The sequence below is a fragment of the Mastomys coucha genome, unplaced genomic scaffold (assembly GCF_008632895.1).
Source record: "Mastomys coucha isolate ucsf_1 unplaced genomic scaffold, UCSF_Mcou_1 pScaffold15, whole genome shotgun sequence".
NCBI classification, from domain to species: domain Eukaryota; kingdom Metazoa; phylum Chordata; class Mammalia; order Rodentia; family Muridae; genus Mastomys; species Mastomys coucha.
In genome coordinates, this window is record NW_022196897.1 from 104,466,075 (window position 1) to 104,493,681 (window position 27,607).

Here is a 27,607-nt window from a genome sequence, read left to right on the forward strand (position 1 = left end):
GCCTTCCTGGCCTTAGGAGAAAGGCAAGCAGAACTCCACCATGCCCAGTAGTCCTGCCCACTTGGGTACCCTTTATTTGGCATATGTTGGGTCGTCAGGCATGAGCAATCAGTGGACAGTGAACCCAGGAGGTTGGCTCTCTTGGAGGCATGAGAAAGCTCAGCCTCTCTCTCTGGGTGGCCAGCACCCTCACAGATCAGATCCATTCAAGGGTAACACTTCTTCCTTTCTGCAGGTCACTGCTCTGAAAGACCACCCTCCAGCGGCAGAGTTGTCTCAGTGGTAAGGTTTTCTCTAGAAGGCCAAAGCCTAGGCAGCCATTCTCCAGGTTGTTCAGTCAAGAACCTTATCACAGGCCTTCTACCAAAAAAGGCCCTGAAACCTTGACTTTCCACTCTCTGCTGTTTCCCCTCCTCTGTTCTGCTTCTCTGGCCTCTTCCCTTGGGACTGTGTCATCTGTCTTTTCCTCTACCTGTGAATTTCATTTGTGCCCCGCCCCCCAAGGTGACCTCTGCTTGTCTTCATGTGGCCTAGAGGGAAAGAAAAGAACTAAATTATTCTTTGAGTCTTGCAAAATGCACAGTCCAATGCAGTCCTTCACCCTCCCAGGTCGCTATTATTATCACATCCCAGAGATGAAGGAACAGATGTAGAGCCGTGGTTAAGTTTCTTGGCCCATTCACCAGACTAAGGGGAGACTGAGCTTCGACCCCAGGCCACCTCAGTGCTCAGGCCTTGCTCCGCTCTCCTCTTCAAACTTCAGAACTCATTGTGACTGACAACACCATGTTCCTCTTCTCTCCCTAGCCCTGGGATTTTATCATCAGTTCCTGCATCCTGTTCCTTCCTTGAAGCCCCCCAGCCAGTCCTCGAGGGCCAGTGCTAAGTCATCATCTTCCTCTCTCCTCCCTCAGCCTCAGGCCTGTTCTCTAGGGAATCCACTCTGACCCTGGGCAAAAACTTCCAAGTACGCAGTTTCTCTAAGGGGCAGTAGGGAAAAGTGCGCCGCGCCGCGGGGCGCTGCTTGCTAAGCGGGAAACCGGTTCTTAACCGCTGGCGCCCCTCGAGGGGAGGGGAGAGGGCGGAGGTGCTTCTGCGGCGGCATCTGTCCGAGGCGGGCGGGAAGCTGCTGCATTAAATTGTAAAATCGATTTATTGACCGGCAGGTGCGAGCAGCGGCAGATGGAGAGCAGCGCTGCCGGGGCGCATCTGCGGGGAGCGGCGGCATCGATCCTGGGCCCCCTCTCAAACCGTTCGTCTTGGGCCTTTCTGTCGGTTCGCTCCTAAATGCGAGGCCAAGGTCCGAGAATATGCGGCGCCTGAGTGGCTAGAGAAGTTCATTTCTCTTCCCCTGTCCCCCCTCCCTGCCTCAAGGCCCGAGCTGCGCCCCCACGGCTGCCAGGCTCTGCCAGCCCCACTGCCCCAGTTGGCACGCGGAGGGCCAGCCTGACGCGTGGCAGCGCCCTGCGGCAGATGAGGCACGCGCCGGCCTCATTTCAATGTGAATGGATCGAATGAAGCAGCCATGTGGCAGCAACAGTTTGCAAATCTCCCCGCCTTCTGTGCAGCTCCCCGGCCGCGGCTCGCAGCACGTGGCCCCTTCTCCGCAGCGACCGCAGCGGTGTCTCTCAAGGCTTAAGTGCCCCGCCTCGGGCAGGCCTTCTTCCCCGCCCCCAGCCTGTCCTGCGGGCGCACTAGCCCAGACCCCACCTCGCCTCTACCCGGGTGCAGTGTGCCAGGTCCAGATCGCTGTCCCCTGGGAAGGTTAGCGGGCGAGAGAGTTGAGATAACACCGCGCTGGAGGTCTCCGAGCTGCGCTGGTGGCCCTGGGGAGCGCTTGTAGGCTTCTAGCTAGGAAGGAGGCCTGAAGCCGCACCCCAGTAACCTGCGGCCAGTTTGGGGACACGGCTGAGAGACAGCTTTGGCGTTTTTGTTTTGTTTTTGTTTTTGTTTTTTTCAGTTCCGGGGGCTGGTTCTGTATAATGGGAGAAACTGAGAAGTAGCGTGCGCAGTGGCCAAGAGGAGGGAACGGGAGAAGCAGAAGAAGGAGAAAGGCTTTGCCTGGCCTCCCGCTACTAGAGCTTCAGAGAAACTGGGAAATGTTGAGGATGCTGTGGGGTTGAGAAGCTGTGGTCCCAAGAAAGGGCTGTAGTTTATGGGAACCCAGGACGTATGGCTTAGAGACCTATGGAGCATCTACATCAGGGTTGGAGTCAGATGGCTCTGACGAGAGGCCTGCTACTAGCCTCACAACCTTCCAGTCCTTCGAGTAACCAGAAGGGTGTTGTCTTTCTTCCGCTAGAAAGTCAGTTCTTGTACTAATTACGGAGTAACAGAGAAGGACTCCAGCTGTGTGGTCTGGAGAGACACTGGGATCCCAGAAGATGGGAACTCTAGCAGGAACCCAAGGCTAAGAGTGGTGTCCTGAAGAGGAATATTGTAAATAGGTGCTTCTGGTAAAGAGAGAAAAAAATTAACACTTTTGTTCCTAGGTCAGAAATTTTCTAAGTGGTTGATTTACATTGTCCATTTCTGAGGAAAATGGTGATTCCAACTTTTGTTTGGTCCTTCACTATTTACCAAATATTTTGGCACACTAATGTGTGTGAGGGTAGACTACTTCCAAGAGTAATAGTTATTAGTTATCCCGTGTGGAAGTAGATGTCCCTTGAGAGTCAAGCAAGTGCGGGCGTAAGAGTTTCTACTAACTCTCAGGTTAGGATTTTGAGATGAAAACTAATAGACTCAGGTGGGGTTGCATGCCCAGCTTCAAGGAGGGAGAGGGAGGGAGGGAGGGAGGGAGGGAAGGAGAGGGAGAGAGAGAGAGAGAGAGAGAGAGAGAGAGAGAGAGAGAGAGAGAGAGAGAGAGAGAGAGGAAGAAAGAGAGAAAGAGAGAGAGCACCCTCTGGCATTCTAGGCAGGTCTACGGTGCAAAGAGGATGCAGAAAGAGGATTTGGAAGTCCACTTGCCAGGACGGCCGGGAGGTCCGCCTCGAGCTCCCCCTCCCTCGGGCCTGGGACTCCGCTCGCCCATAACCTACATTAACTCGCTAGTGCAGCCTGGGCCCATCTGCCGGGCCCCCGCCTCACCTCGGTTCCCCACGCCAACCCGCTCACGCCAGATGGTGGCTGGGAGGGGTGGCCGTGCGTGGGGGACCCCGGAGCCTGTCGCCTCACCTCACCCCACCCCCACCCCACGCTCACAACCTCATGTTTCTCACCCACCCACCAATCCTCCATCACCACCACCCAAGTCAAAAAATCAGACCATGTTCGTCATTGGCAGCTGTTGGGCTCCACTTCCCCCTACCACGGCCTCCCTGGGGCTGGAGCCGCGTCCCCGCTCCCCTCAAACCCCCGCCCGCACTGATCTTATCGTCCGACGACAGCCAGCCATCACCACGCGGGCGGGCTGACAGCTGAAGCCACCACAGGGCCCCCCACGGCCCTCAGTGTAGGGGAGAGAGAGAGACAGAGACAGAGAGAGACAGAGAGAGAGGGAGAGAGGTGTTTTATCACCCCCAAAATTGGACGAAGCCAGCTCTCCCTGGTCTGCGGCTTCGGGGGAGCACGACAGGTTCTGGGAAAGCAGCTGCAGGGTTTGCGCTCCGAGGCCACCCGGGAGAGGCGCGCGTGCAACTTGAGTGAAACCGCCCGAAACTCAAACAACTCTGTGCGCCTCCAGTTCCACCCTATCTACATCCTGCCCCATGCAGAGAGATCTATCTATCTAGGCCTGTTCTGCCTCAAGCTCTCTCTCACCTTGCCTCTCAAGTGGCCCAAGGAAATTCTGGAATTAAGAAAGTTTCCTCTCTACTCCAACGGAGCTAGGGGACGCGGGTGGGGGCCAAGTTGAGGCTATGGAGCCCAAGCGCGACCCAGGTGAGATAGGCACTGAGGGAAAGACTAGAACCTCATTACCATACAGCTGAGGACGCGCCCCCCCCCCACTACTTCGAGAACCACGCCCCCCACCTCTCTTTCGGACCACTCGTCCTGGCTCAAGCATGAGCCAGGAGGGAGTGGGGGTGGGGGACAAAGAGAGAAGGCACGCGCTGGGCACGCCCCACTGCTTGAGAGCGACACGCCTACCAGGTGCAGTGAAGAAGACCAGAGTCTTAGACGCTTGGCCCTTTGCCTTGCTTGGAATAGCCACGGAAAGGTTAACGCGTCCGATGGCTTCCCTGCGGTGCTGGGGACGCGTGGTGGGTGGGCACACATAGGCTGGAGGCCAGCGAGCCAGGAGTTACCTAAAGTCTGGGAAGGAAAAGGAGATCCAAATCCCCCGGCCCTGGTTTTCGCTTTCCTCGTTTAAGCTTTTCCCACCTGCTAGAGGACTGTAGGTATCTAATGCCTGGATCAGGCTCCGCGCCTACGGGGACCCCTTAGAGCTTCCACCCCCAGGACCATTCGGGAACCACCTCACCTCCCGCCGCATCACTGGGCTACCCTCCTATCCTCTGGTAGCGAGGGTCTCAGCCTTTAAGCAGACGATCTCTAAGGACTGCTCGCCGGGCACGCGCAGAGCTGGGAGCCCAGAAGTTGGAAGAGGGGCGGGGACCTGCGCCCTACTGGCTGGCTGACAGGGGGAGCGGCGGGGGCGGGGGCCCCCTCCGGTGGGTGCTGGGACTGTAGCCACTAGAGGCTGGGAGGGGAGGGGAGAGTGACCGTGAGGCTGCCTGACTGACAGGCTGCGAAGAGGAGCCAATATATATAAGAAAGGCTCTGGAGCGAGCAGGTTTCAGTAGCGGCGCTGCTCGCCGGCCAGGAACCCGAGGCCAAGAGCCGCAGCCGCTTGGGTGCAGTGTAGTCCCGCACTAGCCTGCTCGAGACCCTAGGATTTGCTCCAGGACGCGTACTTACAGCAGCCACCGCCCAGCCGCCCTCACCTGGATTACCTACCGAGGCGTCGAGCAGCGGGAGTTTTCGAGAAGGCGACAGGGGAACTGCGTCTCGAGGGGAATCAGCTTTTCAGGAACTCGCCTTGGCAGACGGACTCGCGGGAGAGCGACATCCCCAACAAGCAGATTCAGAGCCCCCGAGTGGAGAGGACACCCCAAGGGATGACGCCTGCGTCCCGGAGCGCCGGTCGCTGGGCGCTACTGCTGCTGGCGGTACTGTGGCCGCAGGTAATGTCCCGCGTCCTCTCCGCCCCCTCCCGCAGCGCTCCGGGCTTGTGCCCCGGCGCCAGCTGAGCTTGACCGCTCTCTTCCCTCCTTCTCTCCGTCCCTGTGCAGCAGCGCGCGGCGGGCTCCGGCATCTTCCAGCTGCGGCTGCAGGAGTTCGCCAACCAGGGCGGCATGCTGGCCAATGGGCAGCCCTGCGAACCCGGCTGCCGGACTTTCTTCCGCGTCTGCCTTAAGCACTTCCAGGCAACCTTCTCCGAGGGACCCTGCACCTTTGGCAATGTCTCCACGCCAGTATTGGGCACCAACTCCTTCGTCGTCAGGGACAAGAATAGCGGCAGTGGTCGCAACCCTCTGCAATTGCCCTTCAATTTCACCTGGCCGGTAAGCACAACCTAAATGCACGGGGCAGGTCACCGAAGGGAAAAGGACGAACCAAAGCGCTCTCGGGAGAGCCCCAAGGGCTCTTTCTCTCCTGCCCCCGCCCCCCTGTTCTCTCACGGGATCATCCCGGAGAGGCTTTCCTTAGTCTTTCTTCCCTTTCCTTCTCCCCAGTTCTTGGGATACGAATTTCATTACCAAAACCCCCAGCGCTGCACTGCCCGTCCACCCCCGGCTCTCACTTACACTCCCGCATCCCTCATCCCTCCCCTGCCTTCTCAGCTCGGGCGCTGCACTGCGCGAACACCAGTTAGGTTGAGCCGAGCTCCGTAACTGTATCCTGCAATTAGATTAATTAAACAGGCTGCTGCGAGACACCCCTCCTTTCCCGCCCTGCTCATATCGCTATCTCTATGTTTCCCCCACCCCCTTTTGCTTCCCAGGGAACCTTCTCACTCAACATCCAAGCTTGGCACACGTCGGGAGACGACCTGCGGCCAGGTGAGTATCTAACTCCTCAGCCACAGGGGGGCGACATCACACAGCGCCGAAAGAGTTAACCAGTTACAGGCGGGGGATGGGGGGGTGGGGGACGCAGGCTTGGGGGTGGGGGCCAGGACGCTTAGCTTGGCCGGAGCTGCGCCCCGCGCTGGACGCTCGGATTCCGCTCGCTGCCTGGACTCAGAGCACAATTGCGTTTCCTGCGGGTTATTTTTGGCGTGGGAACGCGGGGAGCACGGCGGTGAGAAAGGCCGAGGCTGCCAGCGCCGCTGACGGGCCTCTTCCTGTATTTTACACCTTTTGCGAATTCCGCTCCTTTGGAAAGGGAATAATGGCTTTGGGATGTTGTTCTGACACAGAGGAAAAGGATATTTCACCAGCACAACAATTCTCACTTTGAAAAGGAAAAAGAAAAACCCTCACCTACCTCTAGAACAGAACCCCTGAAAGGGCCCCCAAAGAACCCCTCGCTCCCAATTCTCAAACCAGAAAACTTTCCCCTTTAAATTTCTTCTTTTTTCCATTTTGACCTCCTTTCCTCTTTCCCCTCCGTATCTGCCTCCACAACCCTAGGAGATCTTAACATCCGTCTATTGTACCTTTTTTGAATGGTATCAAGCCCCCTGCACATGCACACACCCAGGGAAACTAAGTAGCAAGATTCTGGGACCCTCTGGCCTGTGCTTGCTGGCAGGTGGGGCTAATCTGGATAACTGGAATGTGAACTGACCACCATAGTCACTACTAAAGAGAGCCGGCTAGCTGGCAGTCAGCTCTTCGAGCCGGGTTATCTGACCGAAGCCTCTTTCTACAGAGACTTCACCAGGAAATTCACTTATCAGTCAAATCACCATCCAAGGCTCCCTTACTGTGGGTAAGAATTGGCAAACAGATGAGCAAAACAGCACCCTCACAAGACTGCGCTACTCTTACCGGGTCATCTGCAGTGACAACTACTATGGAGATAGCTGTTCTCGCCTGTGCAAGAAGCGCGATGACCACTTCGGACATTATGAGTGCCAGCCAGATGGCAGCCTGTCCTGCCTGCCAGGCTGGACTGGGAAGTACTGTGATCAGCGTAAGCAGCCAGACCACCCCCCACCCCCATGGAATAGAAGGGAGGGGATTTTCCCAAGAAAGCTCTATAGAGTTGTTTCAGCTTCCCTCAGAATGGGTCTGGGCTGCCTACTAGCTGGGTCTCAGGACCACCTGGGGATGCTGCACCCTTGGTTTCAGAGCCCCAGTGTGCCTAAGCCTACAGGATCCTTATTCTTCATTCCATGCAGCATGATGTTCTCCCACCCCCTTGCCTTTGGTCCCCTTTAAGATGACCATGGCTCCTCTTGGAGGCCAAGGATAGGAAGTGAGCCCAGGAGAGCAGGACTAGAGACTGAGACCTCAGAGTCCATGGTACCCCAACCTCATCCAGCCCTATTTTTTTTCCTTAGCTATATGTCTTTCTGGCTGTCATGAGCAGAATGGTTACTGCAGCAAGCCAGACGAGTGCATGTAAGTGGGGACAGGAACGGGGAGTAGGGGGGTCCTCCCTTTTGAGCAGGTCTCCCACCTTACACTGGGCTTCCCTCTTGTCTTAACAGCTGCCGTCCAGGTTGGCAAGGTCGCCTGTGCAATGAATGTATACCCCACAATGGCTGTCGCCATGGCACCTGCAGCATCCCCTGGCAGTGTGCCTGCGATGAGGGATGGGGTGGTCTATTCTGTGACCAAGGTGAGTGAGGGAAGGAGAGATGGGGTGGCAGGGCCTGAAAGTAGAGATGGTGACTGGACACCTTTCTTGGTGGTCGAAAAGTGACTTTCCTATTATTGTTCAAGAACAAGCCTCAGGACCTGTCTATGTGCACATGTGTGTGTGGGGGGGCGGTATTAGGGGTGGAACTTGGGGTCTCTAACATACTAGGCAAGCACGCCACCTGTGAGCTCTACCCTAGCCCACTCACTGCTTTTAAAGGCTCTTTACAACTGACCTAAAATGGGATGGTGGGACCTTCTCCAGGTCCTGAAGAGCCAGGATGACTAAAGAGGCCAGGGGTAACAGCTTGGCAGCCTGCAGCTCATACTCATAAATTCTAGCAAGGCTAAAGAGAAAGGGAAGCTGAGCGCTGTTCCTCTTTCTGCCTTGTAGTTACCTATTAACCCCCTGAGTGTTTGCTCACCTTCCAAGGCTGTTGATCAGCTCTCCCCTAAACAGCTGTCTGGTGGGGTGTGCCCGCTGGCTGCCCTGGGCTGTGGCCAATCTGGGCCTCTGGGTAGAGGGAACATGTAACTGCCTTTTTAGTATAGTCACAGCCACCTGCCTTTCCCCAGTGACACTTGCCAGGCAGCTGCCTGAGCGCACTTAGTCTCTACCTGATGTTTGAGGGTTGCCACTCTTCTGCCCACATAGGAGTCTTTGAGCTCCAGACTTAGAGAGAGAACCTTTTCTTCTACATCCCTGGAGCCAGCTGCATCCTCCCACTTTCGGGGTCAAGCACTGTGCCTGCTGCTATGGCAACACCGCACAGGCCTGGAGAGGATGGGGAGTGGGTTTGCCAAGCTGGAAAAAGCTTGCCTAGGTCCTGACTTGTTGCCAGCTTGGGATTCAGTCCTTGGATGATCCCCCATTTCTCTCCCTCTCCTCTTCTCTCCCCTCTTCCTCTCCCCTCATTTCTTTCTCTCCTTGACACAATGAACTTCCCTTCTTTTTTTTCTGCTACACAGACATTTTTCCCTTTCTGCCATCCACAGGCTCCCAGGTGACACAGTCATATACTCATTGTATGCAAACACAACCCTTCTAGTCCCTCTGTTTGCTTTGTCTGGCTCTCCCTCCTCCTTGCTCTCCTCCAACAAGAAAACAAATAGCTATCATTCAAAATACACTTTTAACACCTCCTTTAGAAGATGCCGGTCCTGCCTATGGTGGCTCTCATCCCCCTTCACTCTTTCCACCTGTTGAATTTTTACTCCTCCTTCTAGTCCTTCCAGGCATGCACCTCCTCTGTGAAGCTTTTCCTCACTTCCTCATTGGCTAGGGGCCTCTTCTTCATCCTGCTCTGGCTGGAAGTGTCTGTGAGCATACCCGGCAGGATGCTGACCAAATTGTGTGCTTTGTTTCCAAACTTCCAAACGTTTGTTATATTTATACAGTTTATATGTGGTTTCAGGCGATTTAATGCTCAGGTTTTCACTGGCAGAGAAAGGAGGGATGCCTAGGCCTGGAAAACTTTTGAGTTTAAGCTTCTTTGGACCAAATATAGGATGACCTTGTGCGGAGGTGGGAGAACTTCTGGTCCCACTCAGCTGGTTGCTTCCTGTCTCCACAGATCTCAATTACTGCACTCACCACTCTCCGTGCAAGAATGGATCAACGTGTTCCAACAGTGGGCCGAGGGGCTATACCTGCACCTGTCTCCCAGGCTACACTGGTGAGCACTGTGAGCTAGAACTCAGCAAGTGTGCCAGCAACCCCTGTCGAAACGGTGGCAGCTGTAAGGTGAGACCCACATCAGCTCAGGAAGGCACAGGTCTAACTAGATTAGCACCCAAGCAGTCGTTGCATATGCATGCATGGATGGGCACTCTGGATGAGCAGAGGCTAGGCATCACCTCATACATCCTTTCCCCCCTCCCCCCGGGTCTAACATTAGCCTATTTATGTTCTCTCTCCAGAACCAGGAGAATAGCTATCACTGCCTGTGTCCCCCAGGCTACTATGGCCAGCACTGTGAACATAGTACCTTGACCTGTGCGGACTCACCCTGCTTCAACGGGGGCTCCTGCCGGGAGCGCAACCAGGGGGCCAGTTATGCCTGCGAATGCCCCCCCAACTTCACTGGCTCTAACTGTGAGAAGAAAGTAGACAGGTGTACCAGCAACCCGTGTGCCAATGGTAAGCCCTTTCTGTCACCTTAGTCACCTGCTGAACTGGCCCCAGGGCCGGAGAGCCTGAGAGGGAGACCTGTCTGCTACTGTGGGCAGACTGACTGAAATAGGCTTCTCTTTCCTTTGGAGGGTGAAGAGCTTTATGCATTATGGAGGAAAGGACTTTAGAGAAGAAGGTCAGCGATAGGCCCTTGGTGAAGCATAGTACCCATCTGCATGACATTTATTCTTATTCCATGGATGTGCCTTGGCCTGACTAGGCTAGCCTGTGACCCTCCTCAGGAATCCTTGAATTAGAAAGAAGGATGTTGGAGGCTTCACATCCCTTCTCAAGGGGAGGGCAGTGATGGTCAGAGCTCTGTACCCTGAGGCCTTATCTTCCCACACACTCACCTAGAATGAGTGTAGCACAGAGAATCTGGAATACCCAGCACTTTTTGATACACAGAACACGTTGGTAATCTTTGTGCACTTAGTCAACAGGTGATGGTCTATGAGGCAGGCAGGCAGCCGCTCAGGAGCCAGCAAGGGCCTGGGAGTGGCAATGTGATCTGTTCTCACTCCCCTGAGCCACTGTTTTATCGTTCCTGAATGGTAAATTGAAACTAAGTTAAATGGTCATTGCACCCGTATGAGCGCTTCCTGTACGTGGTCTGTACTGCTCTACCTTGTGTCTTTCCTACCTGATCCTCAGAGCTACCTGTGAAAGGATCAAATTCTCCAGTTTAGCAAGTGAGGAAACTAAGGCGAAGGGATCAGGTAAAGCTACAGGTGTCAGATCCCCAGCTAGCAAGATCAAGCCAAGCATACCTGTCTTCCCCTAAATTCTGGAAGATGCTGGTAACTATTATCCAATAGCCCACTGCGGCATGGAGTCACCCCAAATGCCAGGGCTTTATACAGTTCTCTTTGTAGAGAGCTCTCTGTCCATGCAGGCTGAACACACAGAGGTAGAAGAGCTTAAGCTCACAGATGATGCCTCATTCTCTTCACCTGGGAATTTACAGACTAGTGCTGACTTGACTTGGGTCCTGTGTCCTTACAGGAGGCCAGTGCCTAAACAGAGGTCCAAGCCGAACCTGCCGCTGCCGACCTGGATTCACAGGCACCCACTGTGAACTGCACATCAGCGATTGTGCCCGAAGTCCCTGTGCCCATGGGGGCACTTGCCACGATCTGGAGAATGGGCCTGTGTGCACCTGCCCCACTGGCTTTTCTGGCAGGCGCTGTGAGGTGCGGATAACCCACGATGCCTGTGCCTCAGGACCCTGCTTCAATGGGGCCACCTGCTACACTGGCCTCTCCCCAAACAACTTCGTCTGCAACTGTCCTTATGGTTTTGTGGGCAGCCGCTGCGAGTTTCCCGTGGGCTTGCCACCCAGCTTCCCCTGGGTAGCTGTCTCCCTGGGTGTGGGGCTGGTGGTCCTGCTGGTGTTGCTGGTCATGGTGGCAGTGGCTGTGCGGCAGCTTCGGCTTCGGAGGCCCGACGAGGACAGCAGAGAAGCCATGAACAATTTGTCAGACTTCCAGAAGGACAACCTCATCCCTGCCGCCCAACTCAAGAACACCAACCAGAAGAAGGAGTTGGAAGTAGACTGTGGCCTGGACAAGTCCAACTGTGGCAAACTGCAGAACCACACATTGGACTATAATCTAGCCCCAGGACTCCTGGGGCGGGGGAGCATGCCTGGGAAGTATCCTCACAGTGACAAGAGCTTAGGAGAGAAGGTGCCACTTCGGTTACACAGGTAAGCCACATCTGGAAGCCCATAGCTTGGGCTGTGAACCCTTATGTAGTTTGACTGGGTCTTCTAGACTGAGTGGGAAACTGGCATCAGGAAGTGCTGACAGGAAGGTACTCGAGTTACATATCTATAGGGACCAGGCACAGTGACACACACCTGTAGCCCTAACTTCTTAGGATAAGGCAGGAGGATGGCAAGTTTGATGCCAGCTTGGGTAACATAGCAGATCATGTCTCAAAAACATTGAGATGGCTCAGAGGGCAAAGGCAATTGCTGCCAAGCCTGATGACTGAATCTGAACCCAGGACCTACATACTAGAAGTCCTTTGACTTCTGCAATGGTGCAGTGACAGACACATGTGCACACATGCATGTGCGCACACACACACACACACACAAATACAAGTGTAATAATTTTTAAGAATTCTGCTAGGGAGCTCTTACTAAGGAAGTTCCTCTCCATTCATTTAGTCTTAACTCCCAAATACCAAGTATCCACAGGGTATCTCTCGTGACTTCCATCTTCCCATAGTAGGCTTCGTCTCTAGTGACAATGCTGGCTTTTTCTAGGCCTATGACTTTTCTGGTTTGATTGGCTCCTGTAGCTCCCTTAGGGGCCTATTCTAACTACCTGCTCCTGAAGGCCAGCATTGGGCATCCTCAGCCGATACCCACCCCCTTCATACCACTGCAGCACATACCCTCTCTCTGGGATCTAGACTAACACCTCCCTGCACTTCCAGGCTCTCCCCTCCCTACTCCCTCATTCTTACCTGCCTGTCTTCTGTTCCTTCAGTGAAAAGCCAGAGTGTCGAATATCAGCGATATGCTCCCCCAGAGACTCTATGTACCAGTCAGTATGCTTGATATCAGAAGAGAGGAACGAATGTGTCATTGCCACAGAGGTGAGTTCTGGACTTCCCTGTCAGCATGTCCTCTCCTGCTTTGTGTGGATGGAAAAAAAAAATGTCCTGGTCATTAGCAACCTCACGCCTGTTTTTGTTTTTGTTTTTTTGTTTTGTTTTGTTTTGTTTTTGAGACAGGGTTTCTCTGTATAGCCTTGGCTGTCCTGGAACTCAGAGATCCGCCTGCCTCTGCCTCCCAAGTGCTGGGATTAAAGGCGTGCGCCACCACTGCCCAGCACAACCTCACTCCTGAAGGGGTGGGTCAGAGATCTCTTCCTTAGTGGGTAGTGGCTCTTGGGTGTCCTGCTGGCCCCATTGCCACAGAGGGAGTGATACAGGAACCAGGTGGGATGTCTGACTTGGTAGCTGTACCCGTGAAAGGGACATAGTCAAGGAGCCAGAGAAAGCTAAGGTAGAGCTTTCAGGAACTATCTCCCCCACTTGCCTTTGGATGAAGACAGTTACCTGTGTCTGTCTGTTGCTTCCTCCATTGAACCCCACATTAGTCCAAGCTCCCCAACACTTGTATGTCTTAGAGCAGAAGACTGAGGGTGCTACCACTCCCTCAGTGGTGTCTCTCCTGGAGAGGCCCAGAGCCCCTCTGGATCATTGCCTACCCCCAGTATAACCATTTTTTGCATTTTGTATGTGATCCCCAGGTATAAGGCAGGAGCCTACTCGGACACCCAGCTTCGGCCCAGCAGCTGGGCCTTCCTTCTGCATTGTTTACATTGCATCCTGGATGGGACATCTTTAGTATGCACAGTGCTGCTCTGAGGAGGAGGAGGAGGAGGAGGAGGGAATGGCATGAACTGGACAGACTGTGAACCTGCCAAGAGTCGCACCGCCGCCTCTGTACACCTTCAGGAGTCTGCCTGGCCTCAGATGGGCAGCTCTGCCAGGGGAACAGAGTTGAGGAGCCAGAGGAACATCCGTTGAGCTGATCTCTAAAGGTGCCTCTTGGGCTTGGACGTGCTCTGCCAACAGTGGTCATCATGGAGCTCTTGACTGTTCTCCAGAGAGTGGCAGTGGCCCTCGTGGGTCTTGGCGCTGCTGTAGCTCCTGTGGGCATCTGTATTTCCAAAGTGCCTTTGCCCAGACTCCATCCTTACAGCTGGGCCCAAATGAGAGAGCAGAGAGGAGGCTTGCAAGGGACAGGCCTCCTGTAGGCAAAACAGCCTTGGAGTTTGGCATTTAGCAGGAGATACCCTGCAGGTGAGGAGAGCCTGAGGAGACAGGTGTGAATCCTGCCTCCAACCACAGCAGGTGGGGTGCCGCCTACACCCTCTGGGCAAGAGTTGGTCTTCTCCCTGTCCTGGTGCCTCTGGGCTCATGTGAACAGATGGGCTTAGGGCATGGCCCCTTTTGCCAGCCAGGGGGTACAGGCCTCACTGGGGAGCTCAGGGCCTTTTTGCTAAACTTCCAATAAGGGAGATAGGGGGTGGTGTTGTGGCCTAAGCCCTTCCCTCCCTCACACCCATTTCTGTGCCCTTGAGCCTGGACTCTACCAGTGCTCACTGCTGCCCCGAGACCAACCTTGAAGCCGATCTTCAAAAATCAATAATATGAGGTTTTGTTTTGTAGTTTATTTTGGAATCTAGTATTTTGATAATTTAAGAATCAGAAGCACTGGCCTTTCTACATTTTATAACATTATTTTGTATATAATGTGTATTTATAATATGGAACAGATGTGTACAGGAATTTATTACTTCTTGGGTCCTCTCTTTGTAATAGCAGAATGGGAATCTTTTCCCTGCCTTCCCATCCCATATTCGAAGCCCCTTATCCTCTTGCTGTTGAATGGCCCTGCGGGAACCCTAGGGCCTGTGCATACTTGGGTTTGGCGGGTTGTGTGGAAGGGTGGTGTCTCAGTCCAGTCTTTGGGGAGCCTCGCCTTGGCCACCTGATCCCTGGTGACTTTAAGACTGGGCACTACTACCGGGCTTTAAGTTCCACGGGGCTATTTTCCCCTGCTTTGATTTTCTCCCATTGAGGGAGAGTCTCTCATTACTTATTCAAAAGGGCTCTTTTATTAGATAATGAGTGAAGTCCCCTCTGGTTACTTCCTCCTCCTCCGCTGGGGCATTTGGGTTGCACAGACACCTGCACTTCTGAGTCCTGGTGCGGAATTGGTCTGGGATGAAGAAGGGTAGGGGATTTGCCCTAGGTTTATCTTTACCCATTTTGGGCAGAGCTGAAGAGATGGCTGAGGCTACAAGGGAGAGGAGTCAGAGCCTTCCCTGAGTCTGTTGCTCAGGCAGAGACACTAATGAGGGAGTTTCCAGTCTACATGCCCAGCTTCCTCTAAGGCTCAGGATAGTCCCTAGGGTGCTGATCCTCTCTCTGCAGCTACCAATATACCCCATGTCGTGCAAATTGCAGGGGGAAAAAAACGACAACCTAAAGCCAGTGAAAAGCTATGCAGAGGCTCTCAGCCAGTTCATAGTAAAGCAAAACAGACGCAACAGATGCCTTTCTCTTAGTGGAAGCCACCTTCAGGAGGCAAACTACTCCAGCATGGTGAACAGGATCTGGGTGCTTATTGGAGTCCCAGGAGTGTGCACATGTTCCATGGCTTGGTCATCATTCCCTGTTGCTCTACTGCACACACAGGGTATCAAACAGGAAAACATTCAGGGAACCGTTCCCACAGCCTGAGCCGACTGCAGGGGGAAGAACAACACGACCTCACTCTTCCTGCCCAAAATGAAACAGGAAAGCGGCTCCTAGGCTCTGGGGGGGTGGGGGAGGCTGGGCTGGGACAGAAGTCGAGATGACGAGGCTCCCATGTGGGGGACAGGTAGGACACCCGCAGGCCTGCACGTCCACACCACCGGGCTAGGCTCTATTGCCAGATGGTCAGAGAAGAGCCCTGGAGGGGTCCTGGTGGCCGGCTCAATCCATTTACCACCTCGGATACCCTATCTAGCCAAGGAGCTGAGAGAACCCAACACATCATCGGGTCTTTCTGGTGCAAGTTGGAACCCGAGCAAGGGATTTAGTGTGGTTTGCTTGTGGGGGCGTGGACCTACAGCTCATGCCAGCAACTCAGAAGTGGGCTCAGTTCTCACTTAGAGTGTGAACAAAATATAACTTTTTCCTAGGATTTCTCGAAGTCTCTCCTTGAGGGGCCACCCCCCCTCCACACACACACCACCACCACCACCACAGAGGTAGGGTATTTAATGGTCTCTTGATCACTCAAGAATCCAGGAGACTCGGCATTCAAACAAGATTAGATTATAGCTCTAGATGCGTTCTCAAGAGCCTGGCAAATGCTCATCTTTGTATATTTTATAATAGAATTAGAGTTTAGCAGTTCCTCAGTAGTTTGGAGTTAACAGTCCTGCCTAAAGAATTAGTCTGACCTCCTGGTGACCTTCGGGCCTGAGGACAGCTGCTTTTCCAGAGCTTGTTGGCTGGTGACCACCTGGAGATCCTTGAGCTCTGGGTTGGGAGGGGCCACAGTCGTGTCTCTCTTGGCTAGCCCAGGCAGGGCCACAGCTGATCTCATCTGGGGGCACATGAGGGTACAAAGGTTCCGACCCGCTTCTTCTCAGGCTAGTTGAGGCCACCAGACTCAACCAAGGTGTACAGTGTTTCACCTCTGCCAGAGGCCCTACAGAGCCCTCCTTGGCTCCCTCCTCCCCTCCCTATGCTATCTCCACGTGGGTCTGCACCATCTGTGAGCTCAACCCTCCGCCCCCGTGTGACCTGCTGCATTCCGGGAAGGAGATGGAAGTGATTCACTCAGGGAACTGTGACTGTCCCTCCCCGGGGAGGGGATGCTCCTGGGAGACCCCAGAGGTCTTTCCCCAGGGGCCGCGCCCACCACCCCACGCGTCCCAGGGTGGCCTGGACCGGACTGGGCAGAGGAAGAGGCAGGTGCGCCGCCCGCCCGCCGGGGTCAGCCCTCCACCTGCCGCCGCCACCGCCGGGCGCCCGAGAGCGCTACGGCTCCCCGCCCTCTGCTCTTTGTTACAGCCCGACTTCCTGTTTGTGGTCGCCGACCCCAGCTTACTTCCCGGGCCGGGAAGCCGCCGAAGGCCGCGAGTTTCTCGGGGACACTCCCACTGGGTCCAGCCTCCTGCCTCCTCCGAGTCCCGCCCCTGGCCCGGGAACCGCGCTGGGCCGTAGCCGCGGGAAGCGGGAGCCTAGGGCGGGTGGCGCGGCGGCACGGTAGGGCCGTCGCGGGACACTAGAGGGCGCTGCGCGCCTGTCCCTCTGGAGGCTCAGGGGACCGCCCCGGACCAAAGGTGGTTCTGCACCGCTAAGCTCAGGGAGTAACTGGAAGGAACCCAAGTTGATGCTTTCCTCCAGGTATTGTCCTGGTGTTCAGAAAGCAAGGCCCCTTCACCTGCTAAAGCCAAGTCTGCCGAATCCCCATCACCTTCCGGCCACCACCTGCAGGTGGTCATTTTTGACCTGGGCGGAAGAGAGCAAGTCTAAAAGGGTTTGAGCTAGTGGCTCCTTCCAGCACCATCCCTCACTGCCAAGTGTTCTGGGACATCCATTTCCTTAGCGCTCTTTGAATTCCTATATTAAATATAGGCCAGACATTGATGGCAAAGCATAGTTGCTTATCTGAAGAGACTAACCAGCCTGGAGAGACTAACCATTCAGTTATTGGTTGATTGATTGACTGGCTTATTGAAACAGGGACTTAGACTAAGCTGGCCTTAAATTCTGTATAAGTAGCTAAAGATGACCTTCTCTTGGGGACAGGAAAAAGGGGGAGTAAATCCAGTTGAAGCCACTTGGAATAATAAACTACTGTGGTTTCAGTTGCAAGCTGCTGTGACTTAAGGATTGTGTCCTACAAAGGACAAGAAATGAAGCCTGGGGACTCCAGGGCGGAACACTTGGACCAACACCATTGATCTGAAAGAAAAGCGGGGTATAGTAGTGCTCACCTTTGACCCCAGCACTTGGGGCAAAGAGTGTATAAGTTCTGGGACAAAATGGTCTACATAGCAAGTTCCAGAACAGCCAGGACTACACACGTGCGCACACACACACACACACACACACACACACAGAGAGAGAGAGAGAGAGAGAGAGAGAGAGGCCCTGTCTCAAAGACTCACACAACGATAACTATAACAAGAACGAGACAAAGAGAATCCCAAGAGGTTTCAAGAGAGGAAACTGCCCAGGTGACAAAGGTTATGTGCTTTTGAGTGTTTACAGAGCAAAAAAAAGTATAGTAAATGACTCCTACCTTCTGCTTGTGCACAAGATGACATATTTCTTCCTTGGCATTAGAGTGCTGCCATGAATACTATGGTTGTTGAATTGTTGTCAAGTAGAAGGTCTTTGATTCGTGAAGCACCTGCAAACAGAGAAGAGCTTTGATCCACAGAGCATCTATGATGGTGTCAGAGTCTTCCCCTGGCCCTGTGGCCCTAACTGCCTAACTTAGCCTCTGTTTCCTGTCTCTATCCACCCTTATAACAGGTGACCCTAAATGACTTTGGGAGGAGGTAGAGCAAAGATCCATGGAGCGACTTCATGCTCAGGAGGGATGTTGAATACTGACATCAGTTGGGGCCCCCATTCAGAGACTTGCCTAGTGGCTCATGGTAGAAGTTAGACCCATCTCAGGTAGTATGGATGTAATATGTATTCCAATAGAGAATACAACCACATGATAAGATCAAACAAACACATATCAAAATCAATATCATGTATGATAGGTGATAGGAAGGCCCAAACCCAGTGTATTCTTTTTTCTAGGATCTGACCTTGCCAAGAATCTTGAGCCATTAAACAAACCCGTTCAGTATATCTTTGGTTTTTGATAGTCGTTCCCCCCATCCATATTATTTACTCAGAAGTAACAGGTCTCATTAATAAGACTGCAAGTATCACCCACCTGAACAGTGAGGAAGTCTATGGGCTTTGCTTATTTGTTTGTTTTAATTGTATGTGTATGGGTGTTTTACCTGCATATATGCCTGTGGACTACCTATGGGCCTGGTGCCTGCAGATGCCAGAAGAATGTGTCAGATCTCCAGAGACTGGAGTCACAGATGGCTCTGAATAGTCACCTATGTTCTGGGAATCAAACTAGTGTGCTCTGGGGAAGAAGGTAGCCCTCTTAACCACTGAGCCATCTCTCTAGCCCATCTGTGGTGGTTTGAATACACTTGGCCCAGGGAGTGACACTATTTGGAAGTGTGGCCTTGTTGGAAGTGTATCACTGTGGGTGTGGACTTTAAGACCCTCATCCTAGCTGCCTGGAAGCCAGGCTTCTCCTAGCAGCCTTCAGATGAAGAGGTAGAACTCTCAGCAACTCCTGCACCATGCCTGTCTGGATGATGCTCCCACCTTGACAGTAATGGACTGAACCTGTAAGCCAGCCCCAATGAAATGTCCTTATAAGAGTTACCTTAGTCGTGGTGTTTATTCACAGAAGTAAAATCCTCATGAAGACACCTTACCTTCATCTTTGAAGGACTACATCAACTAACGGACAGGTTAAAGCTCTGTTGCTGAGTTTAGGGCCTTGAAGGCCCAAGAAACTGCAGGACTTGGAAGAGAGTGTGAATACTTAATTGAAATTTAAAGATGGTGAAACTAGTAATCATGAAGAAACTCTTAAAGATATGTCACGTATGGATCCACAGAAGAACTTGGAGACATAGTGAATCAATCACACCTAGGGTGTCATCTCAGAGTAGAGAGTACTTATTTTAGAAAGGATCCCAGATTAGAAAAGCCTTCTGATGGAGGAAAATTTGAACCTTAAAGGTCTATGTATTAGGGAAGACATTCACTATGCTATCTTGACCCTGCCAGAGAATGAAGAGTGTTAGGCAAAGACAGGAGCTATGAAATGGAAAAAAAAAAAAAAAAAAAAAAAAAAAAAAAAAGCTTGTGTCTTTTAAAGCTAACACCAGTGGTAGGGTCCTACCTGAATCCTAAATGTTGCTGAAAGATATCTCTAACTGAATCAGGATCCCAAGGACCCTGTGGGCTAAAATCTGAAAGTCTGCCCTGAAGGGTAATCATCTACAGAGAGGTTGATCTCAGGTGGAGTGTCTATGAGATTTAGCACAACCAATTCCTAAGGAAAAGCAGCAGGTGTGGTAGATAGAATAGCCAACCTGAGCTCACGTCTTGAACCGTAAACATTCAACACCCAGAGAAACAGTGCAACTCTTTAAACTCTCGAAGCGCTCCCCTAATGACATACTTCTTCTAGCAAGGTCACAATTCCTAAACCTCCCCAACAGCACCCTCAACTGGGGGCCAGTGTGTGAGACAATGGGGGACACTTACCATTCAAACCATCACAAGGACTGTCCCTGAATCCCTGGTGGCAAGGGCAGCCAGGTCAGCTGAACAGCTTAGGAGGCTGGGTCGTCAAAGGCAAACAGGTACTGGGAATATAGATATAGAGGTATGTAGAAAAGGGCATCCATTAATCCACTTGGAGTTCTTTGGGGTCTGGGCCAGGAGAGATGTCATTACAGCTTCACTTGTAAATCTGAGATCCTGGACTTGTCTGCATTCTCTGTAAGGTTTCTCCCTAAACAAATGCGTTATAGGGACTTTTACTGGCCCTGCTGTTTTAGATAGGGTATGATACAAGCACTGTCCTGCTTCAGGTTTTCTTTACAATTTATCATTATTATTATTATTATTATTATTATTATTATTATTATTATTATTATTAGCAGCAGCAGCAGTAGTAGTAGTATTGAGATTGTTTTCACTATGTAGCTGTAATTGGCCTGGAATTTGCATTGTAGACCAGGATGGTCTGAACTTACAGATTTCACTTGCCTCTGCATCCCAAGTACTGAAATAGTCACCACACCTGGCCTAATTTTTTTAAATGATATATATGTATGCATGTCTATGTGGGCATATGTGCATGGCCTTTCTTTCTTTCTTTTTTTTTGTTTTTGTTTTTGTTTTTGTTTTTTGGAGACAGGGTTTCTCTGTATAGCCCTGGCTGTCCTGGAACTCACTCTGTAAACCAGGCTGGCTTCCAACTCAGAAATCCGCCTGCCTCTGCTTCTCAAGTGCTGGGATTAAAGGTGTGCACCACCACTGCCCAGCCTGTGTGGGCATATGTGCACCTGAGTTCAAGTACCCACAGAGACCAGATGGCATTGTAACGCTGAGAATGCCTCCATGTTTGAATACTTGGCTCCTACTGGTAGAAGTTTGAGAAGGATTAGGAGGCATGGCTGTGTGGGAAGGGGTGTGTAGATAGGGCTGGCTTTGAGGTTTCAAAAGCCTCATCCCATTCCCAGTGCTTCCTCTTGGGCATCAATGTGAGCACAAGATGTGAACACTCAGTCTTTTCTGCCACCATACCCTTGCTCTGCCATCACAGACTCCAACCCTCTGAAGTCACGAGGCCAATTAAATGATTTTTTTGTTCTTGTTTTGTTTTGTTTTCTGAGACTGGGTTTCTTTGTGCAGCAGTGGCTGTCCTGGAACTCAGTCTGTAGACCAGGCTGGCCTTGAACTCAAGAGATCCTCTTGCTTCTGCCTCAGGTGCTGGGGTTAAAGGCCTGCACCACCAACCATCTGGCTTAAATGCTTTCTTTTATAAATTGCCTCAGGCGGTGTTTTGGTCATAGCAATAGAAAAACTAGTGTAATCCCTCCATAGCTGGAGTTACAGGCAGATGTGATCCTCTCAGTGTGGTCTCGGGGAACCAAACTCAGATCCTCTGCATGGATGGCAAGCACCGTCAACCACCAACCAGCTCTCCAGCCTCGCGCTCCAGTTTTAAAAGATATCATTGTTGGGGAAATAGGGAGGGACCTTAAGTGGATTTTAATAGGGGAAGTTGTTTGGCTTATGCACTCAGATTAATTTCAGTCTCTATTTAAAAAGGACGAGGCATGATGTTTTGTCCCAAAAGGGATATAGGACTCTCAGGCACCATTAGGAAGGCATGTAAGAGGAAACGTGACCTGGTTTCATTCTGACAAAGACATGTAGGAGAGGAAAAGTTGGTTGGCTTACAGTCCAGGCTGCAGCCCACTGTTGTGGGAAGTCAAGGTAGGAACTCCAGCAGCTGGTCACATTACATCTACAGTCTGGACAGAGAGAAATGGATGCAACCACGCTGCCTGCTTTCTATCACCAGGATCCTCTGCCTAGGGAATGGTACTGCCACAATGGGCTTAATCAATTAACAATCAATACAATTCCCTAGTCAGGTAAGTGCCTTTAATCCCAGCACATGGGAGGCAGAGGCAGGTAGATGTCTGAATTTGAGGCCAGCCTGGTCTACAGAGTGAGTTCCAGGCCTACACAGAGAACCCTTGTCTCAAACAAACAAACAAACAAACATGCCCCAAACCCCACCACAAACAACACACACACACACACACCAAAACAAACAAAAAAACAAAACTTACAACAACCAAACCAAACCGAACCAAACAAAAAACCAGGACTGGAGAGATGGCTCAGCAGTCAAGAGGACCCGCTGCTCTTGGAAAGAACCTGCTGCTCTTGAGAGAACCTGAATTCAGTTCCCAAATACCACACTGTTGCTCAGAACTATCTGTAATTTTAGTACCACGGGGTCTGATAACCCTTCTGGCTTCTCTAGGTGCCAGACACACATATGGTACACATATATACAAGCATAAAAAACACTTATATACATAAAATAAATAATTCTTTTAGAGACAGAGTCTCATTATGTATTTATGGCTATCTTAGTACTCACTACATAGACCAGGTTGGCTTTGAACTCACAAATATCCACCTGCCTCTATAAATCAATTTCCTTTTTGTTTTTGTTTTTGTTTTTGTTTTTGAGACAGGGTTTTTCTGTATAGCCCTGGCTGTCCTGGAACTCACTCTGTAGACCAGGCTGGCCTCGAACTCAGAAATCTGCCTGCCTCTGCCTCCCAAGTGCTGGGATTAAAGGCATGTGCTAACACCTCCCAGCTTTTTTTTTTTTAAATCAATTTCTATAAAACCAAAAAGAGTGCTGGAATACGGCTCAGTGGTAGATTATTTGCCTAGCACATAGAAGCCCTGTCCAGACCAATCTGTGATTTTCCTGGCAAGAAAAGAGAATAAGATGGCTAGAATTTGCCTGATCACATTTCTAAGCCACTCAGTTCTTTAAAGCTGAGTCAACAGAGAGAGAGCCTGTGACTCTGCCTTGTATACAATGGAAAGTGGTAAATCTTAAACAAAAACAATTAGTCAACCATGCATCAGACATTGGTTAAAAAGCTTCAGCCCTCGTTAAGCCCACAAGGTGAATGCCATTCCTATTATTTCACAGTTAGGGACCTTGATGACTAGAGACAACATGCTGGAGTGGGACTCAAATCTGAACTCAGAGCCTGTGTTTGGGAAGGCTGGCATGCTACTGAAATCAGCAGTTTTATAAGGTAACTTCACCCTTAAGCATGATTAATTTATGCAGTTCTTTATCTCCCAAAACAAAAGCTTCTCCTGGTCTCAGATAACCATGCTTGCAATGGTTGTTGATCCAAGTGTCTGGAATGGGAAGTGTTTAAAAACAGATCACAAGGAAATGGGAAGTGCCTGCTTTTAAGAGAACAATAAGCAAAGGTTAATTTGGGAAGATCCAAAAGAGGAAGCCACCAGGTGCACATCATGTCTAAGACACATGTGACTGCAACATGGAGGGCATCATCACCTCCACTGAGCTGGTGCCTCTATGGGCATGACATCAGCAGCCCTCCTGAAGGGACTCCAGAAGGAAGGCTGAGATGTTTGCTATGTGAATGGTTTACTGCCTGAGAGAGAATGTTGACAAAGAGAAGCAAGGACTGGGACTGGGCAAAGGTGACAATAGGAAGGTGTTGAAGATCCCCTTAGCCAACTAGTGCTGAGCTTGAATTGAGTGAGATATTACCCTGGCCTTTTCAAGGTAAGAACCAGTACTTGATTCTCTCGCTCCTTCCCTCCCTCCCTCCTTTCCTCTCTCCTTCCCTCCTTCCTCTCTCCTCCTTCCCTCTTTCTGTCCTCCATCCCTCCATCTCTCCATCCCTCTCTCCCTCCCCTCCTTCTCTCCCTTTCTCCCTCCCTTCCTTCACTGTCCTCACTAAGTCTGTGGATGATCTTCTGCATGCCATTACTGGATTGACTCCCTTGGGCCTTCAAAGATGAATAGATTTTGGGGAAACTCTCACTTTGATGGAAGTAAGGATACCAAAAGATTCAGTGAGGAGGCGTGGAGCTAGGCCAGCTGTGTTTAGACTCAAGATCTGTAACTACAGCTACGCCTCTGTGAGTTGTATATCTGACTTTCCTGTGTGCTCATCTATGAAATTATATTTACCTTCCAACAGAGTGAAGAAGTTTATAATTCTTTTTATTTATTTTCAGACAAAGTCAACTGTGTAGCCCTGGCTGGTCTAAAATTCCCTGTGTAGACTAGGCTAGCCTCAAAGTTCCAGAGACCCACCTGCATCTGCCTCCCAGGAGAAATTTATAATTAGAATGGATGCAAAAGTGTTTAGCAAACTGTCTGGCACATGGAGAAATAGCCAATAAATTATCGTTTCTGGTATGCAGACAGGAGGTGCAGAGGATGGATAAACAGATGTGACCCAAGAGGTTGTAGGGTGAGTGTCTTCCTTTCGGCTTCTGATCTTTGGTTGGGTAAGAAGAGTCCTGAAGAAGAACATCTTGGAGGTGTTCCCCGGGGGATTCAGACACGTGTGCCTTCTCATTTAATTATACATTATAGTGGGATTTCCATGCTAGTAAGTACAGGTACCTAGGACTGTTCCCAATGGATTCACAAGTTTAATGGGCTGTATCAATTTTATGTTATCACTTATGGTTGGATGTTTAAGTTTTTCTGTGCATGTGTGCCTATTTGTCCATGTTTGGACTTTTGGGTATTTTGTGGGTTCTTCTTTCTTCCACCCTTCTCTACCCCTTTCCCCCACCTTTTTAAACCCCCTAACACTAGTAAGAGAGAAAATAGGCTAGAGGGAAAGGGGGGCGACATTAGCTTTGAACTCCTTCCTGCTGAGGAGAGACATTGAGTTCCTTGGGGCAAGGTTGATCTTGGCTGTCAAGATATCTAATCTCTTCTTCTCATCTCTTCTGCACCAACCCAGCCACACAGCCCCTTCCATCGGGGCTCTAGCATTTATACATACTCTGAAAAGTCCCCAGAATTCCAAATGTCACACATTTGAGGAAACTATCTAAAGCTGGCAAAACCACACCCCTGCTAGAGCAGGAGGCAAATCATGATCACCTGCTGTGAAGCAGCCCCACATCCCACACCTGGGGTTAAAACAAAAACATAGTCCTGTACTATTTCTGTGTTTTTAAAAGAAACTGCTACTGGGCTGGAGAGATGGCTCAGTGGTTAAGAGCACTGAATGCTCTTCCAGAGGTCCTGAGTTCAATTCCCAGCAACCACATGGTGGCTCACAACCATCTGTAATAGGATCCAATGCACCCTTCTGGTGTGTATCTGAAGACAGCTACAGTGTACTCATATAAATAAAATAAATAAATATTAAAAAAAAAAAAGAAACCACTACTAAGATTCTCACTTTCTGCCATGTAAATTGAGCATAATTTACTTGAACATTTATTTTTGGATAGTTTTGTATTTCTTCTTTTGGAGTTTATTATTTACTCATCAGAAAAGCACTAAGATTTGAAAGTAACTTTTTTGTTATTATTTAAAATTTACATTTCAGAACTCAATGTCTCTCATCAGCTGGAAGTACTTGGGAGGCAAGAGGCAGGCAGATCTCTTCAAGTTTGAGGTCAGTGTGGTCTGTGTAGGGAGTTCCAGGCCAGCCAGAGCTGCATAGTGAGACTCTGCCTGAAAAAAAAAATTCAGATTGGAGGTGTAGCTCAGTTGCTAGCATGCTTGCCTAGCTTATACAAAACCCTGAGTTTCATCCCAGAATTGCACAAATCAGAGTTGCTGACACATATCTGCAATCCAGCATTAAAGGTGTAGAAGCAGGAAGATGAGAAGTTCAAGGTCATTTTTGTCTATGTAGCAAGTTCACTCCAGCTTGGGATACACAGCAGACTCTGCTCCAACAGGCAAAAACAAACAAAAATGACATTTCAGCACTGTGAGCTGAATCAGTACGTAAAAGGGCTTGCCACAAAGCTTGATGACTTAAATTGGATATCTGGGAGTCCCAAAAGTTGCCCTGTGACCTTCACACGTGCTTGAGTATATATACCTACCCACATACAGATGAAATAAATATAGTAAAGAACAATCATCTCATTAAACATTACCATTTCTTAACTGCAACACCCACGGCTTGTTTGTTGCAAAAGGATTTCACACAGTAGAGCAGGTTCACTTGAAACTCACTATGTAGCCAAGACTAGCCTCATACTTGTAGCAAGCCTCCTGCTTCAGCTTCCACAGTGCTGGGGTTCCGGCCCTGAGCCACCACACCCTGTCTGTTGTTATTGTTTTACCATTGCTCATGTGACTGTCCATACCCTGCATTTTTGGTTTACTATGCAGTCATCGGTGTTTTTACTAGAATGTCTTCCTTCATAATACATACTGATTTTAAATGCAGTAAAAATAGCCTCGTGGTTTTGGACAGGAGCTCCCTATATAGTCCAGGCTGACCTTAAACTCACGATCCTCCTGCCTCAGCTTTCCCATGTGCTGGGATTACATATGTGGACAATCACCCTTGGCAGAAGAACTAACCTTCTTTTAAAAAAAAATCTTATCTTTTCTTTTTTAAAATCCCAACCAGAATATAAAAGAAAATGAAGTCCAAATTTCCTGCCCTTCTGTCCCCAGGCCATGTAAGGACTCAGAGACACTCACTCTGAGCATTTTAATGAGCTTTTTCAGATTTCTCCATGCAAATGAGCATACATAGTCTGCTGCTTTTCTGAGAGCTGAGAATGAGACCAGGGCTTCACATATGCTAGGCCAATACTCAACCACTCAGTTTCACCTCAGACTTTTTTAAGTTGAAAAATGATATTAGGTTATTTTACAACCTGTTTTTCATGTAATTATACATCATAGCTAGTGTTTCAATGCCCATAAGCACAGCGACATAGAATTGTGTCTAATAGCTTCACAGATTTAGCTAGGTGTACCAACTTTGTTATCATATAACCCTGTCTTCTCTGTGTGTCTTTGTGCACTTCTGTATCATGTGGATTGACAACTTACTCAATGTTTAGCTATTTCTAGGTATTTAAGGATTTCCTCCTTTGCTTTTGCTGCCATAAATAACAAACATTCACATTTCAGGCACATGGCTTTTGTTCATATTTTGAAGAATTCCCTGGAGTGGGAAGAGGGGGCCACAGAGGTTTTTTCTACTGATTCATATTTTCAAGGGTGCATCAGTTTTGCATCTCCCACCCATGGTGTGAGGGAAGAGTCTCTGAAGCTATTCTCTGTAAGACCCAGCAGAAAGAGAGGACTAAGAGAGACTGGCAGAGAGGAGAGGAAAGAAAGGGGAGAATAAACACGCACAGTGGTGGCAAGGAGGAAAACTACCAGATACCACCATTTTTTCTCGATAATTTTCCATTCAGAAAAGTAATGCATGAGCCTCATAGGGAAACCAGTCCTGGGGCAGGCATATACCATAGGTATGAGGCACATGGTGTGAGGACTTGCATTCTATTCCCACCAACTGAAACAAACAAAAGTTCTTCCAACTTTTAAGAGGATTGGCACTCTGTTCATCCATACATTTATTCATTTAGAGGCATGGTTTTGCTTTGTAGCCCATGCTGGCCGGAATCTCAGGTCTCTGTCCTCAGCCTCTTGAATGCTACGCTTAATAGTTTCTCTGTGAGTTTCAGGCATGTATAGTGAATTCCAGGTCAGCCCAGCTAGAGGATGGTAGGAGGGAGGGGGAGAGGAAGGGGGAGAGAGGGGGGGCTTTTTTTGTTTTGTTTTGGAGACTCTTTTGGGATGAATCTACCCTGTTTATATATTTTTTTGGGTTAAATAAATAGACTCATTGAGTTTCCACTACCAGGGAGCTCACTCCTGTTCGTTCATCCAAGTGAAAGGCCTCTGCTCTGTTTCCCTTTCCCAATGAGAGACAGCGGGGGG

General features: G+C 50.4%; 1 protein-coding gene and 1 long non-coding RNA gene across 2 annotated transcripts; one reads left to right on the forward strand and one right to left on the reverse strand.

Annotated features, from left to right (window-relative positions):
- The first annotated feature begins 4,655 nt into the window (after positions 1 to 4,655).
- On the forward strand, positions 4,656 to 14,248 carry Dll4 (delta like canonical Notch ligand 4). Its single transcript, XM_031371514.1, has 11 exons — positions 4,656 to 5,129; positions 5,238 to 5,510; positions 5,951 to 6,008; positions 6,823 to 7,086; positions 7,457 to 7,517; positions 7,607 to 7,737; positions 9,332 to 9,501; positions 9,678 to 9,897; positions 10,936 to 11,638; positions 12,432 to 12,540; positions 13,200 to 14,248. The coding sequence occupies exons 1-11, from the start codon at positions 5,064 to 5,066 to the stop codon at positions 13,203 to 13,205; spliced, it is 2,061 nt and encodes a 686-aa protein (XP_031227374.1). The 5' UTR covers positions 4,656 to 5,063; the 3' UTR covers positions 13,206 to 14,248.
- On the reverse strand, positions 12,483 to 19,929 carry LOC116090721. Its single transcript, XR_004118794.1, has 3 exons — positions 19,828 to 19,929; positions 17,765 to 17,875; positions 12,483 to 12,575 (listed from the first exon to the last, which is right to left on the reverse strand). It is a non-coding gene; the product is annotated as an uncharacterized LOC116090721 (long non-coding RNA).
- Positions 19,930 to 27,607: the final 7,678 nt, after the last annotated feature.

Bases quoted from the DNA above. Each gene is read 5' to 3' on its own strand.
- Dll4 (XM_031371514.1), top strand. From the start codon at position 5,064: ATGACGCCTGCGTCCCGGAGCGCCGGTCGCTGGGCGCTACTGCTGCTG. The intron at 6,009-6,822 runs GTGAGTATCTAA...CTCTTTCTACAG, and splicing joins GGGAGACGACCTGCGGCCAG to AGACTTCACCAGGAAATTCA. The intron at 11,639-12,431 runs GTAAGCCACATC...CTGTTCCTTCAG, and splicing joins GTGCCACTTCGGTTACACAG to TGAAAAGCCAGAGTGTCGAA.